This window comes from Mobula birostris, chromosome 13 (genome assembly GCF_030028105.1).
Source record: "Mobula birostris isolate sMobBir1 chromosome 13, sMobBir1.hap1, whole genome shotgun sequence".
NCBI classification, from domain to species: Eukaryota; Metazoa; Chordata; class Chondrichthyes; order Myliobatiformes; family Myliobatidae; genus Mobula; species Mobula birostris.
The window spans coordinates 24,863,357-24,880,812 of NC_092382.1; the positions used below are offsets into that span (position 1 = coordinate 24,863,357).

Sequence of the window (17,456 nt, forward strand, 5' to 3'; positions counted from 1 at the left end):
CTCTTAAATGTCCCCAAAATATCTGCCTCCATCAGCACCCCGGCAGTGCATTCCACAGACCCACCACACTCTGTGTATAAAAAACAACTACCTCTTGTATCCCCCTTATAATTCCCTGCAATCCCTTTTAAATTCTGTCCTCTCCGATTAGAATTTCTGCCGTGGGTGAAAGACGCCCAGTTGTTCACTCTATGTGTGCCGTTTTATCATCTTGTACACATCTATTAAGGCATCTGTCATCCTACTTTTCTCCAAAGAGAAAAGCCCTCGCTTGCTTAGCTTCTCCCCATAAGTTATCGTCTCTGATCCATGCAGCATCCTGGTAAATCACCTCGGCGTCCTCTATCAAGCTTCCTAATTCATCCAATGATGAATTGACCAAATGTGCCCACAATACCTCGTGTGGTCTAATCAGAATTTTGTGTCGCTGCAACATTAACTCGCAATTCCTGAACACAATCCCGGACGAATAAAGAGAAACTCTCCAATCTTTGAAAAAGTGGACAAATGCTATCCACAGATGGGAAGAGAGACCTGCGGAGATGGCAGAAGAGGGAGGTTAACTACTTCATAAAATTACCATCAGCAATCATCACCTCCCTAACACTGCCTCACCATTCCCTCTCCCTCGGAAATGGCCATCTCCTCTCTCTCCCCTCTGTGTCCCCAGCTTGGTTTATAGAACAGAGGAGAGTACAGACCGGGAATAGGTTGATCGTCTCACCATGCCAGGGCTAAATTCCAACCTGTCTGACCATCTTCTCGGACACACAATGGAGTGGAGAGCGACACACAATCTGCTGAAGGAACTCAGCTGGTCGAGCAGCATCTGTGGGTGGGGGTGGTTGGAAAGGGTTGTCGGACGTCGGAGGCCAAAACTGCATCAGGAAACTAGGAATGTGGACCATGTGCAGGCACAAGGGACTAGTTTAGTTTGGCATTGTGTTCAGCACAGTCGTTGTGGGCCGAAGGACCTGTTGCCCTGCAGTACCGCTTTATTCCACTCTCTTGCGTATACGACACGGAGCCAAGCAGCAGAGATAAAGAGCAGATGGGAAATGTTTAGCTGTTGGCCGCGTTGAGGAGTTCGCACTTCGTATAGGGAACTTAATGGAATACAGTGGGTAGGGTAGTGAGGGATACAGAAAGAGGCAGGTTTACGATTCAGCTGACCACTCTGCAAGGGTTCGACATGAGGTAGACAAGGGGCGCGCCACGCGAGATTAGTTAAAAACACGCGAGAGTCGTTAAAGCACAGACACCGTCACTTCGGCCAGACAGGGTCTTGCCATTCACAGTCCAATCCTATGGTTAGGCCCTGCTATAGACCTTCGATTCACGTTCTTGTCCACAGGGGTCAAATTCCGGGTTGTGGTGAAAGTAAATGAGTGCAGGATTGGTATAACTGGGCATTTAATTGTGAAGACAGTGGACTAAACACTGTGCATTGTGAGACTCAGAGGGCTCACACAGGGCAAATCAAAAAGCAGGCTATTGAATTTTGTGTCTGCTGAATCTTTTGTTTCACGTAGTCAGAGCAGCGATGGTTACTCAGGCAGATCTCACGTGATGAAGCAGGCATAGGACATGCCGGCCTTCATCGGTCAAGGCACAGAGTACAGAACTCAGAAGGACGCAAGCAGGATGTGCTTTTCTCGGAGACAGAACAGGCCAATTCAAGATCTCAGGAAAGATGTGTTATCATTGGAAGGCGTTCAAAGGAGTTTCGGGAAATGATTCCAGACCACTTGAAGGCACTGGGTCTATACTTGCTGGAAACTAGGGGTATCAAGTAGGGGGAGAATCTCATTGAAACCTATCGAATGTTGAAAGGCTGTGGCAGACTGTGTGTGAAGAGGATTTTTCCTATACTGGGGGAGTCTAGAACCAGAGGGCAGAACCTCAGAATAGAGGGACATCCATTTAAAACTGGAGGATTTCTTTTAAGTTAATTTTATTATCAACATACATATCTGTCATATTTTATTTTAATTTCACAGTACATGCATGTCCCTAAGCCACTTCGAGATTCATTTTCCAGCAGGAATGCACAGCAAATCTATAAAATAGTAACGATAATGGGGTAAGTGTAAGAACCATTAAAGTACTAAAGACAAGAAACTGTTCAAATGTAAATAAATAGCAATAAATGACGAGAATGTGAAGTAACAGGATAAGGAGTCCTTAAAGTGACTATTGGCTGAGGAAACATCTCAATGGATGGGCAAATAAGTGTAGTTATACACTTTGTTCAAAAGCCTAATATCTGCGGTGTAACAATTGTTCTTGAACCTGGTGATGCGAGTCCAGAGGCTCTTGTACCTTCTACCTGATGGCAGCAGAGAGAGTAGAGCATGCTCTGGGTGGTGAGGAACTTTGATGAGCGATGCTGCTTTTCCATGGCAACGTCTCATGTCGATGTGCTCAATGGTTGGGATAGATTTACCCGTGATGTACTGGGCTTAATCCACTACCTTTGTAGGATTTTGTTTACAGGCCATGATTCAGCCGGTCAATACACTATCTAGTACATATCTGCAGAAATCTGCCGAAGTTTTAGATATCATGCCGAATATCTGAAGAACCCTCGCAAGGCGGCTGAGCCCAATGGAGTACCTGGTGAGGTTCTGAAAACATGGGCTAACCAACTGACGGGGATCTTCTGAGACATCTTCAGTCTCTCATTGCTACAGTGGTAAGTTCTTATCTGCTTCAAAAGGGCAACAATTATACCAGTGCCCAAGAAGGGTAGCGTGAGCTGCCTTAATGACTATAGTCCAGAGGCAATCACGTCCACTGTGATGAAATGCTTTGAGAGGTTGGTCATGGCTACACTCAGCGCCTCTCTCGGGAAGGACATAGAGCCTACCACCACTAGAAGGCTACAGTAGATGCGACCTCAATGGCTCTCCAGGCAGCCTTGGAACACCTGGAAAATGCAAATACCTATACAAGATGCTGCTTACTGACTATAACTCAGTATTTAACACCATCATTCCTACAGCCCTGATCAGAACGTTACAGAACCGAGGCCTCTGTATCTCCCTCTGCAACTGGATCCTCGACTTCTTAGCCCACTGCTCTACTCTTTCTGCACCCACGACGCGTTGCTAAGCACAGCTTTGATGCTATCTATAAATTTGCCGATGATACATTTGTTGGCAGAATTTCAGACGGTGACAGAAGGACGTTCAGGAGTGCAAAATTCCAGTTGGTTGAGTGGTGTCGCAGCAACAACCTGCACACAACGTCAGCAAACCAGAGAGCTCATTGTGGACTTCAGAAAGGGTAATGAGAGGGAACATAGACCTTTTCTCATAGTGGGATCAGAGTGGAGTGCGTGAGCAGTTTCAGCTTCTGGGTGTCAACATCTCTGAGAATCCAACCCGGAGGCAACATATTGATGCCGCATTAAAGAAGTGGAGACAGCTGCTATATTTCATTCAGAGTATAGAAGATTTGTTTTGTCAACTAAAGCACTCGAAAACATCTACAAATATACCGTGAAGAGCATTCTGATTGGCTGCATCACTGTCTGATAGTAGCAGGGGGCGCAACAGCGCAAGATCGAAGTAAGTTGTAGAAACTTATAAGATTAGTCAGCTCTATCATGAGTATAAGCCTTCGTAACATGCGAGACATCCTCAAGGAGCGATGCCGTAGAAAGGTAGTGTTCATCACCCAGGACATGCCCTCATCACGCTGGTACTGTCCGGAATCAGGTACCAAAGGCTGAGGGCACGCACTCAGCCATTCAGGAACAGCTCCTTCGCCTCTGCCATCCGACTTCTAAATGGACATTGAACCTATTAACTCTACCTCACTACTTAATAAAAAAGTGTTTCTATTTCTTTGCACTGGTTATTTGTAACTTAATTATTTAATAACATATATTTAGTGCAATTCTGTATTTTCACTATATTTATTGATCATCTATTTCATGATCCTGCTGCGGTAAAGTTACCGAATTTCACGAAATATCCCGGTGACATCAGAGTTGATTCTGGTTCTGATACATTTAAGTTGAGATGGGGGAAAATGCAAAGGAGGTGTGAGAGCCAGGTTTTTTTTTAACGGAGTGTGGAGCCTGGGACGGTGGTAGAGGCACATACAGAAAATTTGAAGAAGTGTTAAGTGAGGCACATAATTTTACAGTGTGGAAGAAGATTAAAGGAAGGTGTTTCATTTTAACGAGTGCTAGGTGCTTGGAATGCTCTGCCGAGGGGAGTAATTGAGCCAGATATATTAAGGTCATTTGAGAGAGTCGTAGATAGGCTGGGGGATAACACAACAGTGCAGGGATATGAGCTGTGCAGTGGGGAAGGTTCGGAGAGAGTTGGGAGGCAGAGAGCGCAGGGAGCGCACACAGGTGGAGCGGGCGTGGGAAGGGTCTGGGAGCATGGGCTAGGAAAGCGCAGAGGGCAGGGAGCGTGGTGAGCGCGGGATTTCAGGATCACGTGGTGAGCGCGGGACCGGTAAGCGGATAGAGTGCGGGTGTGGCGAAACGAGATCTTGGGCACTGTTGCAGTACACGGGGTGCATGAGGCAGCAGTAACCTCAGGCAACTGTTTTCCTCAAATGAGACTCAAGTCGAACACTAAGAGAAGAAGTTAGAGCAGTTCCTGATTCAATCACAGTCACACACAATGAACTGACTGGCGACAGGTTGAATAATCAGTCTTATTTCTTACTGTCTCTCTGCATTGGGGCAACGATGATTCTAAAATCACACGTCGGGGCAGTGTCCGAGATTGCTGCAGATCCAGGGTCTTTCCCAAGAGCTTTTGTCAATCTAACATCACTTTATTCATCAGAATAGGGAATGTATCACCCTCACTGAAGGGAGCAAAAGGATTCTCTCCACGGATACTAACACCCGGTACACGGTTGTCCTGAATTGAGCTCCCAGGGTCTCCCAGGGAAAAACTGCACCCAGATGTCCGGTGGAATTACGCTGCTGGACAGGAGACGGAATTACGTCCAAATGAAGGGTCACAGCCGTAAACGTTCATTGTGATCTTTCCTATAGATGCAGCATAGTTCCTCCTGTATTTTGTCTGTGTTGCTACATGACTGCGGGACACTCTGACGTCACATAGTGCTCAGCTGGAGCCGGGGTCCATCAGAACCGTGTGGGATGAAACTTGGATTGCGGCCATTAAAGGGGAGGGCGGACGTTAAAGGGGACGCCGGGAAATCGGCCAAAGCGTCCCCATCACGAGGTTGGGGATGTTCACCCATTACGATGTTCACAGGTCCACTCTTACTTCTGGTCTGAGTTCCTGCAGAGGCCTCAGTTCCTTCTTCCCAATCCAACTGAACTGATTGTACCGTAACCTAAAACAGGTGGAAGAATGTAGATGAAATAAATAGATTATACAACAGTGTCAGTAACAGGGGACTGGGGTTAATGTTTCAACAACACTCACAGACAAATATTACCAGAAAACCCGCGGATCCGCTGATATTTTATCACATTGAACATTAACACAAACACTCACCAGATCCGTTCCAGACTCGGGAGGGTCAGTATGAGGCAGCGGAGAGCGGGGACAGATCCGTCTGTCAGCGAGTTGTAACCCAGGTTCAGCCCCGTCAGTGATCGGTTTGTCCTGAGAGCGGAGGCGAGATCCTCGGCACCAGAATCTGTGACACCGATATTGTACAGCCTGGAGATGAGAGAGAGTGAGGGTGAAGGACACAGAGAGACAGGAGACGGTACAAATCCCCAGTGTTTATCAGTAACACAATTACTCATCACATTAATGTTCAGTATAAGACACCCAGTGACTGTAAACACAATCTCCCACAGTATGGTACTTACTCCAGTTTCTGTATTTTACACTCTGGGTTCCTCAGAGCCGCAGACACCAGTTTCACTCCTGAATCTCCCAGCGCATTACCACTCAGGTCCAGCTCCGTCAGTGATGGGTTTGTACTGAGAGCGGAGACGAGATCCTTGGCACCAGAATCTGTGAGACGGACCTTCCTCAGACTGGAGATGAGAGAGAGTGAGGGTGAAGGACACACAGAGACAGGAGATGGTACAAATCCCCAGTGTTTACCAGTAACACAATTACTGATCACATTAATGTTCAGTGTTGGACACCCAGTGACTGTAAACACAATCTCCCACAGTCTGGTACTTACCCCAGTTTCTGTATTTTACACTCCGGGTTCCTCAGAGCCGCAGACACCAGTTTCACTCCTGAATCTCCCAGTTTATTGTCACTCAGGTTCAGCTCCGTCAGTGATGGGTTTGTACTGAGAGCGGAGACGAGATCCTCGGCACCAGAATCTGTGAGACCGACCTCCCTCAGCCTGGAGATGAGAGAGAGAGAGGACGAAGGACACAGAGAGACAGGAGACGGTACAAATCCCCAGTGTTTATCAGTAACACAATTACTGATCACATTAATGTTCAGTGTCAGACACCCAGTGACTGTAAACACAATCTCCCACAGTCTGGTACTTACCACAGAGTCTGTATTTTACACTCTGGGTTCCTCAGAGCCGCAGACACCAGTTTCACTCCTGAATCTCCCAGGTCATTACTACTCAGTCTAAAGACAAACAGACAAATTGATGAACAAAGTGATTCAAACTGTGGGTCTGAGGGAATTTCTCTCACTCGGATATTTCAGGAAACATTAAACCCTTCAGTAAATCACTGATCAGAGTTCCCATCACTGTCAATGTCCCTCACTGCCCAGCTCCAGGGTATTCACCGAATGTCGGTAATTTAGTCTGTCGGCGTGACCCTGTAAACTCCCCACAGGGTAAGATGGTCAGGTGGAGCAGGAATGAAGGTTAGGGGAAAATCCCACAGTGAGGAGGAGTTGTGGATGATAAAATATCAACGGGATGGCGTGAGGGACCCCCACCAGCATAATAGGATGGGGAAGAGAGATCCCACCCGAGGAGGATGTAGGGAAGAGAGATCCCACCCGAGGAGGATGTAGGGGAGAGAGATCCCACGAGGAAAGAGGATGGAAAAGAGAGATCCCACTTGAGGAAGGGGGATGGGGAACAGATCTCAGAGGCCCAAGAGGGACGGGGAAGAGAGGTCAGAGAAGAGGATGGAGGAAGCAGGAAGAGACATCTCACAGGAGGACAGGAAATAGGGAAGTGAGGTCCCACAAGAGGAAGGGGGTGTGTAAGAGAGGATGTGATGCAGATGTAGGTCGCACGGAAGGGGCAATTCTGAATTGAAACAGATATTCCAGAGAAGAGTTGCCCACATGGGTCTGGGTATCTTGTTGTGAGCAAAGACAAACAGGTGGAGTGATGGAGATAGTGACACACGGGGAAGGCAGGGAGAGGAGGCTCTCACGCAGGTATCTCTCTCACTCGGAATGGGACAGTCCGGTGACCCTCTTTTGTTCTTTATGGGGAAGAGAGCATGAAGCTCCGAATCTCCTGCTGCAGTCAGTATCTGTCTGGGTGTAAGTAGCAGATAGAAGGAATACTGTCACAGCCAGAGAGAAACACGGCCATGCCTATGATTTACAGCGATTCAACCAATGCTCGTTGATCACTGATCTGCTGAAGTCTCCAAAATCTCTTCGCATAAACCCACAACCCTTGCTTCCTGGTGAAATTACTGACCAATTCCCTGGTCATTCAGAACATAGAACATAGAATTCTATAGCACGTTACAGGTCCCTCAGCCCACAATATTGTGCCGAGTATGGAACCTGCTCTCGAAGTTGCCCAGATTTCCCCTACGGTATAGCCGTCTATTTTTCTAAACTCAATTTACCTTCCTTAGTGTCTATTAAAAGGCACTTTTGTATCCAGCTCCACCACTGTCACTGGCATTGCATTCCACGCAGCCACCATTTTCTGTGTGATAAACTACCCCTAACATCCTCTCTGTATCTGCACCTAAGCACCTTAAAACTATGTACCCACTCGTGTTAGCCATTTGTGCCCTGTATCTATCTAAGAGTCTCTTAAAAGACTCTATTTTGTACGCCTCTACCACCCACTGCTCTTTGTGTGAGAAATTTCATTTGACATCACCCTTTTACCGACATTCAAGCACCTTAAAACGATGCTCCATCCTGTTAACCATTTCAGCCCCGGAAACAAGCCTCTGGCTATCCACACAAACAATGCCTCTCCTCATCCTATACACCTCGATCAGGTCACATCTCAACCTCCTTTGTTCCAAGAAGTAAAGACCGTGTTCACTCAGGCTATTCTCATGAGGCATGCTCTCCAACCCAGGCAGCATCCTGAATGGTCCCTGAAAATTTGACACACTTACGCTGTACATTTCCCTGAGAATATCTCCTCTCAATTTATGATACCATGTAAGTTCCTGCCTAATAGCATCATATTTCCCTCTACCCCAATTAAATGTTTTCTCAAATTGTCTCTCCTATACCTCTCCAGCGCTATGGTAAAGAAGATAAGAATTGTCATCACTACCTCCAAAATACTCTCCCACCGAGAGATCCGACACCTGAGCAGGTCCATTTCCCAATACCAGATCAAGTACAGCCTCTCCTCTAGTTGGTTCATCTACATTTTGCGTCAGGAAGCCTTCCTGAGCACACATAACAAACTCCAGCCCATCCAAACCACTTGCTCTATTGGAATGCCAGTCAATATTAGGATTGTTAAAATCACACATCATAACAACTCTATTATAATTGCACCATTCCAGAATCTGCCTCCATACCTGCTCCTTGATGTCTCTGTTACTGTTGGGGCCTATATAAGAGTAAAGTTATTGTCCCCTTTCTGATTCTGACATCCACCCACAATGACTGAGCAGATACTCCTTCCATGGATTCCGACTTTCCTGCACCTGTGACACTATCTCTTATTAGCAATGCCATGCCCCCACCTCTTCTGCCTCTCTCCCTGTCCCTTTTGAAACACCTAAAGCCCGGCACACTCAACAGCCATTCCTGCTCCTGAGACATCCATTCTCTGTAATGGCCACAACGTCACAGTTCCATGCATTGATCCACGTTCTCAGTCCATCCGCCTTGTTTATGATATCCCTTGTATTAAAAACGACACATCTCAAACCATCAGGCTGAATGCATCTTTGCTTTATGATCTGCCTATCCTTCCTCAGAAACTTCGTACAGGCTGTCTCTGCTTGTGTGCAAACCGCCTCATCCTCCCCCTCTTCACTTCGCATCACACCGCCGAGAACATCTAGTTTCAAACTTCCGCAATAACATTAGCAAACCTTCCCGTCAGGATATTAGACCGCTCACACTCAAGTGCAATGCGCCCTTTTAGTACTGATCACACCTGCCCCAAAAGAGGTCCCAAAGTTCCAGAAATCTGAATCCCGGCCCCCTGCTACAATCCTTCAACCACACATTTATCCTCTACCTCATTCTATTCCAATCCTCACTGTTGCGTGGCACAGGCAGCAATCCCGAGATTACTAACCTTGAGGACCAGCTTCCTAACTCCCTGTGTTCTGCTTTCAGGACCTCTTCCATTTTTCTACTTATGTCTTTGGTACCAATGCGTACCACGACCGATTTCAGGATACAGTATTTTGAACACGTTCAGAACATCACAAACCCTAGCACCTGGGAGGCAAACTGTGTTTCTTTTAGGCGTCCACAGGATCTCCTATTTGTTTTTCAAGTATCGAATCTCCTATTAATGCTGCCATTCTCTTCCAGACCTGCCACTGTTGCTTCCCCCAGGTTGTCGTTCCTCACACCAGTAGTCAAAATGGAGTACTTATTGTTAAGGGGGATGGCCACAGAGGTGATCTCCATTGCCTAAGGCTCTCCTTTCGTTCTTGTCACAATCTGGACAGTCTGGTTTTCTCCAGTGTTTTCCCAAATCCTTTACTATTGAAACAACACAAAGGAACAACTTTACAGTTCAAAGTGATACATAAATTAAGTTACCCCAACTCCTGGCACTTGTGTAGCCCGGGTCCCAGACGCTGGATTTCTTCACACTGAATGTGGCAGTACTGCAAGTCGAGGTGTTTTATTGTATCACAGTGTCCGATGACATGAGACAGGACCGCGCAGTCAATCGGGGTCAGTGTCATTCCACTGAATGAAAGTGTTTCCACAGATCCCAGTGTGGCCTGAGCCAGTCCACGATTCTGAGACTCAAACAGGTAGTGCAATGTATTCAGGAAGCTCCTTTTGCCAGCTTTATTCCATGTGTATCGAACCTGGCGTTTAAATTCCTCCTTCACCCAGTCAATCACCCGGCAGGTTGTCTGATGAGGAAATGGACCCAGAAACTCTTCCAGGCCCCGAGTTGTCATTGGGGAGGAGAGACCAGCAACAAAACGGAGAAATACCTCAAATCGTCCATCTGTAGTGCTGTGGGCTTCAGTGAGGAATTTCAAGATATCCCTGGGACATATAGTCAGGAATTGTGCGACTGCAGCTACAAATTCTTGGACGGTGAGGTGTGGGAATGTGTACACCACGCTCCGGGCAGAATCCTCTCTCTCCAAAAGCTCCATCAGGAACCCGGACAGGAACTGGGAAGGCTGCAGATTGTAGTTGATCAAATCTCCATCTGTAAACACAATCTTCTTATCGGACACTCCTCTGAAGGCCATCTGACCGACCCTGAGTAACACATCACGGGGGTTCTCAATCTCACGGCCGTGGTTTTTCAGGATGTTGTAAATACAGTAGGAGTACAGTTGGGTGATGGTCTTGGGAACTCGCTGCGGGTCCCTGACTCTTTGTGTGAAGAAGGGGCCCAGTGCCAGAGCGAGGATCCAGCAGTAGGAGGGGTTGTAGCTCATGGTGTACAGGATCTCGTTCTCCTTCACGTGTTTGAAAACAGCTTCTGCCACTGTCTGATCTTCAAAATGCCTGATGAAATATTCCTTCCGTTCCTCACCAACAAATCCCAGGATTTCAGCCCAAACACCGATCTCCGCCTTTTCCAATAAATGTAACGCAGTGGGACGTGTGGTCACCAGCACTGAACACCCTGGGAGCAGCTTGTGCTGGATTAAACTGTACACAATGTCAGACACCTTGCACCGGAATTCAGGATCTGTGCATGTGTACTGAGGTCCTGTGTCTCTCCGACTGTCAGCAAAATCGATTCTGTGCTCGAATTCATCCAAGCCATCGAATATAAATAGCAATCCCTCTGGGTTCTTCCAGACCTCTCTCAGGATATTCCCAAAGTAAGGATACTGATCCAGAATCAGTTCTTTCAGGTTTATTCTCCAGTTAATGGAGTTTAAATCTCGGAATTTGAAACTGAAGACAAACTGGAATTGTTGGTATATTTTCCCCGTGGCCCAGTCATAAACAATCTTTTGTACCATTGTTGTTTTCCCGATCCCCGCGACTCCGGCCACTGCTGCTGAACTCCCAGATTTGGATTTACTCCGGGAAAAGCTGCTCTGGAACAGCTGATCAGTGCGGATTTTTTCCAGCTCTCTGCGGAGATGTTCCTCTCTCCACTCCTCGTGGTCTCTGCCTCTTGCCAGCAGCTCATGTTCCACCAGTCTCCGATCTCGAACAGTAGAAATGACCGTGAGCTCAGCGTATCGATCAACCAGCTGGAAAACCTTCACCTTCTCCCTCATCAGGATCGTGTTCACTCTCAGTGTTTCAGTTTGTGCCCGCAGAGTCTCCTTGTGTTTCTGCTGAACATCTTAGGACATTAAAAAAAACAGTTTGTAAGTGTCTATTGTAATGTTCCTGAGCTTTCCAAAACATTTACTCTCGATAAAACTTTGCTGAAGTTCAGGCAAAATTCTGATATACAGTGCTGAAAATGAATCCTTGAGCAAAATAATTTCCCCGCCCATTGGTTTGACATCTTTCCTCAAGGTTACATTTGCACTACCCCCCCCCCCCCCCGCCCGCCGATGAGGTCAACGCGCACAATCCTGGATAGTTCACTGTTGTGGTTGTACTTTGAGTGTGATACACAATCCCTTCACTGGTTATCTTCTGCAAAAGAGGGGATATTGTACTGACCTTATTAACCAAGTCCACAATCACTCTACTCCTTCACTCCTGCATAACACATAACCTTCAATATTTCTTTCATCCATGTTTTTCAGAGTCTCTTAAATGACCCTAATGTATCAGCCTTAGCCACCACCCCAGCAGTGCTTTCCGGACACCACTCCTCATGTAAAAAAATAAAGAAAACTACTTTTGACATCTCCTATTAATGCCCCTAATATACAGTAAATGCCAGGTTCCCGCTGGACCGATATTAAACAGTGGAAAGTGGGAGTGTTGGTGCATAGTTCGCTGAAAGCAGCATCTCAGGGAGTTGCGATGGTGAAGAAGGCCAACATCAGTCAGCACATTGAATACACATTGCAGTTATAAGATGTTGTTCGGGACTCACGTTTTCAGATTTGGTCACCTTGTAATAGAAAAGAAAATTTATTCCTTATCCAGTCTGAGCCAGGAGTGGTATTAAAGCCTTGATAACCTCTCCACAGCCACCTCTTCTCTGAGGACCCAATGCATGGAGGCTGTTCTGGGTCACCGCACTGTTGGAGATTCCCAGGAGATCTGCGTTTTGCCATTGGATGCAGTGATGTTAGACTTCCTAACCTGGGATTCATGGTTCCATATGGATCCCTCTGCCTTCAGTTAGTTTAGGAACTGGCAACTCTCAGGGCTTCTCGTCGGCGCTGCCGAACGCAGAATTCGCAAACTTGCATCGTCCCCTGCGGCCGGCCAATGGACTTACCTTGGACGGTTCTGCTCGAAAGCTGCAAACGTCGCTCGGTGCTTGAGGGCGATGGTCCTCCAGACCCAACAACAGAAACCTGATTCCGACAAAAGCTAAGCAGGCGTACATATTCACAGAGAGAAATAAAGACTTTGAGGTTTCTATCCCATCGCTTACCTTTCAGATGTGCGGGCACTTCAGATAAACCCCGCTCAGTGTCCATGTAGGCGAACTGGGCATCACCTGTTCAAACAGATTAACCTGTATGAAGTCTGTTCTGTGTAATACTGTAAATTTATCAGCATTTACATCTGTAACACACAGTGTATTGTTCACCGTACCACGTTCCCATATTTCATTCAATATTCTGCTCAGCTTCGGTAAATGGTGGTGTAGTTTCACAAAGGATTCCCACATCACCCTCCGGGCCCCGGAGCCCTTCTCCATCACCAGATCCAGGAGGAGTTTGGAAGCGCCTGCTCGGTTTCCCTTCTCCGCCAGCTCAGTCACGCTCTGTAATGAACAATGGGGAATATATTGAGGAGCGGAGGGATGGGTACAAATCTACCCTGAACATGGACTGACCCAGTGCATTCTGCTCGCCGCAAATCACTAACAGCCATTGAAGTGTTCATAGTGGGGGAAAGAATTTAAAAGAAGTGAGCGGGGTCAGTCATGTCCTTCTCAACGCCACAGATTGTCGGGAAACATCCGCTTGGCAAGTTTTAAGTGGAGTAGACACAGTGTGAGTGAGCCAGGGATAGAGTGGGGAGTTGAGGCTTTGTGTCAGAGAAGGTTCAGTGAGGCGAGGTGGAGGCTTTAGGTAGATTTTGGATAGTATTTTCCCTTCCTTTTCACGGTTAGAACAGTGAGAATACCAGGCAGGATAGTGGAATGCTCTTCATACTGCGTGTAGCAAGGCAGGGAGACCGCCAGTGTCCCAGATAACTACACCTTCAGGAATTGCATCCAGCTGCAGCTTCTTACAGACTGTGATCAGGAATTGGAACTGGAGCTGGTTGAACCCAGGATCATTCAAGAGGATGAGAGGTTGACTGACAGGCTATACAGGGATGGAGCTATACCTAAGGCGCAGGACACAGGTAACTGAGAGGCAGCCACTGCAGGAAACTCCTCTGTAACAGGTATACAGGTTTCTGTTTCGGGGTATGACCTAGCAGAGGAAAGCCACGGTCATTAAGCCTCTGATACCGAGTTTGGTTTTGTGACTCAGAACGAGTGAGAAGCGTGAGCTGAACTAACAGGGGGAATTCCGCGGTTAGGAAAACAGACTGGAGGTTCTGTTGACGAGAACAATATTTCTGGATGGTGTATCAGGGATATCTCGGTTCGAGTCTGAAACTTTCTTAAGGGCAGTGTGAGCAGCCAGAGGTCATGGTCCACGTTGGTACCAATGACAAGAGTAGTAAGTGTGATGAGGTCCTGCAAAGTGAGTTCATGGAGTTAGATGCTAAACTGAAGTGCAGGAACTCCAGGGTTGTGTTCTTAAGATTGCTACCCGTGCCCCATGCTGGGGAGGACTGAAATAGGACGATAATACAGTTTAACGTCTGGCTGATGAGATGGTGCATGACCGAGGGCTTCAGATGTTTGGATGTTTGGGCTCTCTTCCAAGGAAGTTGTGGCCTGGACACCCGTGATCGTTTTACACCCGAACTGGAGGCAGACTGATACCCCTGTGGGAAGGGTTGTTAGCACTGCATGGAGAGAGGGGAGGTGTCAAACTTGAGTTGCAGGGGGTGAGGAACCAGCATGGATGGTGGAGTGGTTGTGTGGGAAAGATGTTGTTAAGCCAACATACAAAGTCAGGAAACTAAAGGATGAGAATTGTTTTTCCCAAAATACGTATTATTTCAATGCAAGGAGTACTGTATGAAAGACAGATCGGCCTAGCATGTGGATCAGCACATTGAATTACAGCATTGTAACCATTGTTGTGATTTGGTTGGAGGAGGTGCAGGATTAACAGCTCAGCATTCCAGTGTTCCGTTGCATTAGACACGATTCGATAGAGTGGGAGGGATTACAGAGGGACGGGTGGCATAACTAGTCAGAGAAAATGTCACTGCATTGCTCAGACAGGACAAACTGGATAGCTGGTCCAATGAGACTACATAGGTGAAACTACGGATTAAGAAAGGGATGACCATGTTAGTTGGATTATATTATAGAGCACCCAATAATCAATGGGATTTAGAAGAACAAACGTGCAGGGAGTTCACAGAAACAAGAAACATAAGATTCTGATGGTAGACAATTGACTTTCCATTTATTGACTGACTCACTGGGTTAAAGGGCTGGATGGGATAGTGTAGGTCAAATGTGTCCAGGGAAGTTTCTGTAATCGATATATTCAGGTCACAACTGGAGAGAGTGCATTCTGGAATCCCTATTAGGGAACAAAACAGGGCAAGCAACAGAGGAGTGTGCAGGAGAACACTTTGGATCTGGTGATCATAATAACATCAGTTTAACAATCATTATGGAAAAGGATGGGTCTGGTCTTTGGGTTAAGACTTTAAATTGGAGAAAAGCCAATTTTAATGGTACCAGAAAGGATCTGATGAAAGTGGATTGGGACTGGTTGATTTCTGGTACAGATGTGCTTGGTAAGTGTAGGGCCTCCAAAACCTATATTTTGAGAGTACCGAGTTCAAATACATAAATGACCACAAATGAAGAGTTTGAATGTCCCCGACAGAATAAAAGACAAGGGTACCTTCGTTTAGGGAATGTTGTTTCCTTCTTTTTTTTTAAAAAGAGATATCAAGGCCCTGAGCATATCACAAGTATAGGCTCAAAGGATCAAATGAGGCATTTGATGAGTACAGGAAATGCAAGAGTTACTACAGGAGGAAATCAAGAGGGCGAAAGTACAGCCTGAGTTTGCTACAGCAGACAAGGGAAAAGAGAACCCCAAATCCTTCATCAAATGTATTTAGAACAAAAATATTCCAACGGTCTAAATTGGTCCTCTTGAAGCTCAGAGTGGGCATTTGTGCTTGAAGCTCAGAGTGGGCATTTGTGCTTGAAGCTCAGAGAGGGCATTTGTGCTTGAAGCTCAGAGTGGGCATTTATGCTTGAAGCTGAAGTAGATGGGGGAGACTTAAAATGGATTTTTTACAGTTATATTTACTCAGGAGACATATAGCATCTTTAGAGTGAGGCGGAACTGCAGTGAGATCATGGACTCTATACAGAGGAGGAGGTGGTTGCTGTCTTGAGGCAGATTAGGGAGGGTAAATCCCCAGGGTTTTCCTTCATAATTTGTCTGAGGCGAGTGCAGAGCTTGCAGGTGTTCCAGTAAAGATATTTAAAATGTTAGATGCAGAAGTATTGGAGGGTAGATAATGTTGTTCTGCTGTTTGAAAAGGCTGTAGAAATAAGCTGGGGAATTATAGGGTCGTGAGCCTGACAACAGTGGTGGTAAAGTTATTGGTGGGTATTCTAAGGGACTGGGTATGAGTATTTGGATGGACAAGGATTCATCAGGTATAGTCATCACTGATTTGTACCTGGTATATCTTGTCTTACCAATCTTATGGTTTCTCGAGGATGTTACCAGGGGAGCAGTGAAGGCAAGTGAGGGATGTTGTCTACATGGACTTCAGCAGGGCCTTTGACAAGGTCCCTCATGGCAGCCTGGTTAATAAGGTTAAGTCGCTTGGCATTCATGACATGGTAGTAAGTTAGTTTAGATATTGGATTCGTGAGAGAATCTAAAAGAGGCAGTAGAGATTCTCTGACTGGAGGTCTATGACTAGTGGTGTGCTTCATGGATCTGGATGATAATGTGGTAAACTGAGTCAGTAAATCTGTGGATAACATCTAGGTAGTAACGGCGAGGAAGTTTATCAGAGTTTGCAGCGGGACCTGAAACAGCTGGAAGAAGGTGGAGTGGAGATCGGCAGATAGAATTTAATGAAGACAAGTGTGAGGTGTTGCACTATTTGAGGACAAACTAGGATAGCATTAAGACATTGAGTGGTTTGGCAATGAGCGGTGCGGTAAAACCAAGATATCAGGGAATACAGATCCAAAATTGCTTAAAAGTGTTGTCAAAGGTAGATGTCCTGATAAAACGTTTAGGATATGGGCCTTCTTAAATCAAAATATCGAATACAGAAGTTGGGATATTATGTTGAAATTCATGTTGCAGAGGCTAATTGGGAGCAATGTAACCATATAACCAGATGACAATTACAGCACGGAAACAGGCCTTCTCAGCCCTTCTAGTCCGTGACGAACGCTTAATCTCACCTAGTCCCACCGACCCGCACGCAGCCCACCTACCTCTCGGAAGGATATCAATAAGATTGAACGAGTGCAGAAAAAATTACAAGGTGTTGTCAGGACTTGAGGGCCTGAGGTAGAGGGAAAGTTTGAATAGGTTAGGACTGCCATAGGGTGTAGGAGGATGAGGAGAGATGTGATAGAGGTATAAAAGTTTATAAAAGGTATAGATAGAGTAGATGCAAATAGGCATCTGTTACTGAGGTTGGGTGAGACTGGAATTAGAGGCCATAGATTAAGGATGAAAGATGAAAGGAAATTTGAGGGAGAACTTCTTCACTCAGAGGCTGGTGAGAGTATGGAACGAGCGGCCATCGGAAGTGGTACATGTGCATTCGATTTGATCATTTAAAAACAATTTACTTTAAGTACATGAATGAAAGTGGCATGGATGTCTCTTGTCGGTGTGCAGATCAATGCAACTAGGCATATAATAGGTCAGTGTGGACCTGATGGGCCGAAGA

General features: G+C 46.3%; 2 protein-coding genes across 3 annotated transcripts in view; one reads left to right on the forward strand and one right to left on the reverse strand.

Annotated features, from left to right (window-relative positions):
- Positions 1-17,456, forward strand: part of LOC140208593 (uncharacterized) — a 290,808-nt gene that overhangs the window by 103,512 nt on the left and 169,840 nt on the right. The gene's annotated exons all lie outside the window — the stretch shown is intronic.
- Positions 1,956-17,456, reverse strand: part of LOC140208586 (NACHT, LRR and PYD domains-containing protein 3-like) — a 38,121-nt gene continuing 22,620 nt past the window's right edge. For both annotated transcript variants that reach the window (XM_072277364.1, XM_072277363.1), the window contains exons 5-12: positions 13,020-13,191; positions 12,856-12,921; positions 9,897-11,634; positions 6,477-6,563; positions 6,151-6,321; positions 5,825-5,995; positions 5,502-5,669; positions 1,956-5,337 (exon numbers count right to left, since the gene is read on the reverse strand). In XM_072277364.1, coding sequence (XP_072133465.1) covers positions 5,250-5,337; positions 5,502-5,669; positions 5,825-5,995; positions 6,151-6,321; positions 6,477-6,563; positions 9,897-11,634; positions 12,856-12,921; positions 13,020-13,191 — 2,661 coding nt within the window. In that variant the 3' untranslated portion in view covers positions 1,956-5,249. The remainder of the gene's footprint in view (positions 5,338-5,501; positions 5,670-5,824; positions 5,996-6,150; positions 6,322-6,476; positions 6,564-9,896; positions 11,635-12,855; positions 12,922-13,019; positions 13,192-17,456) is intronic.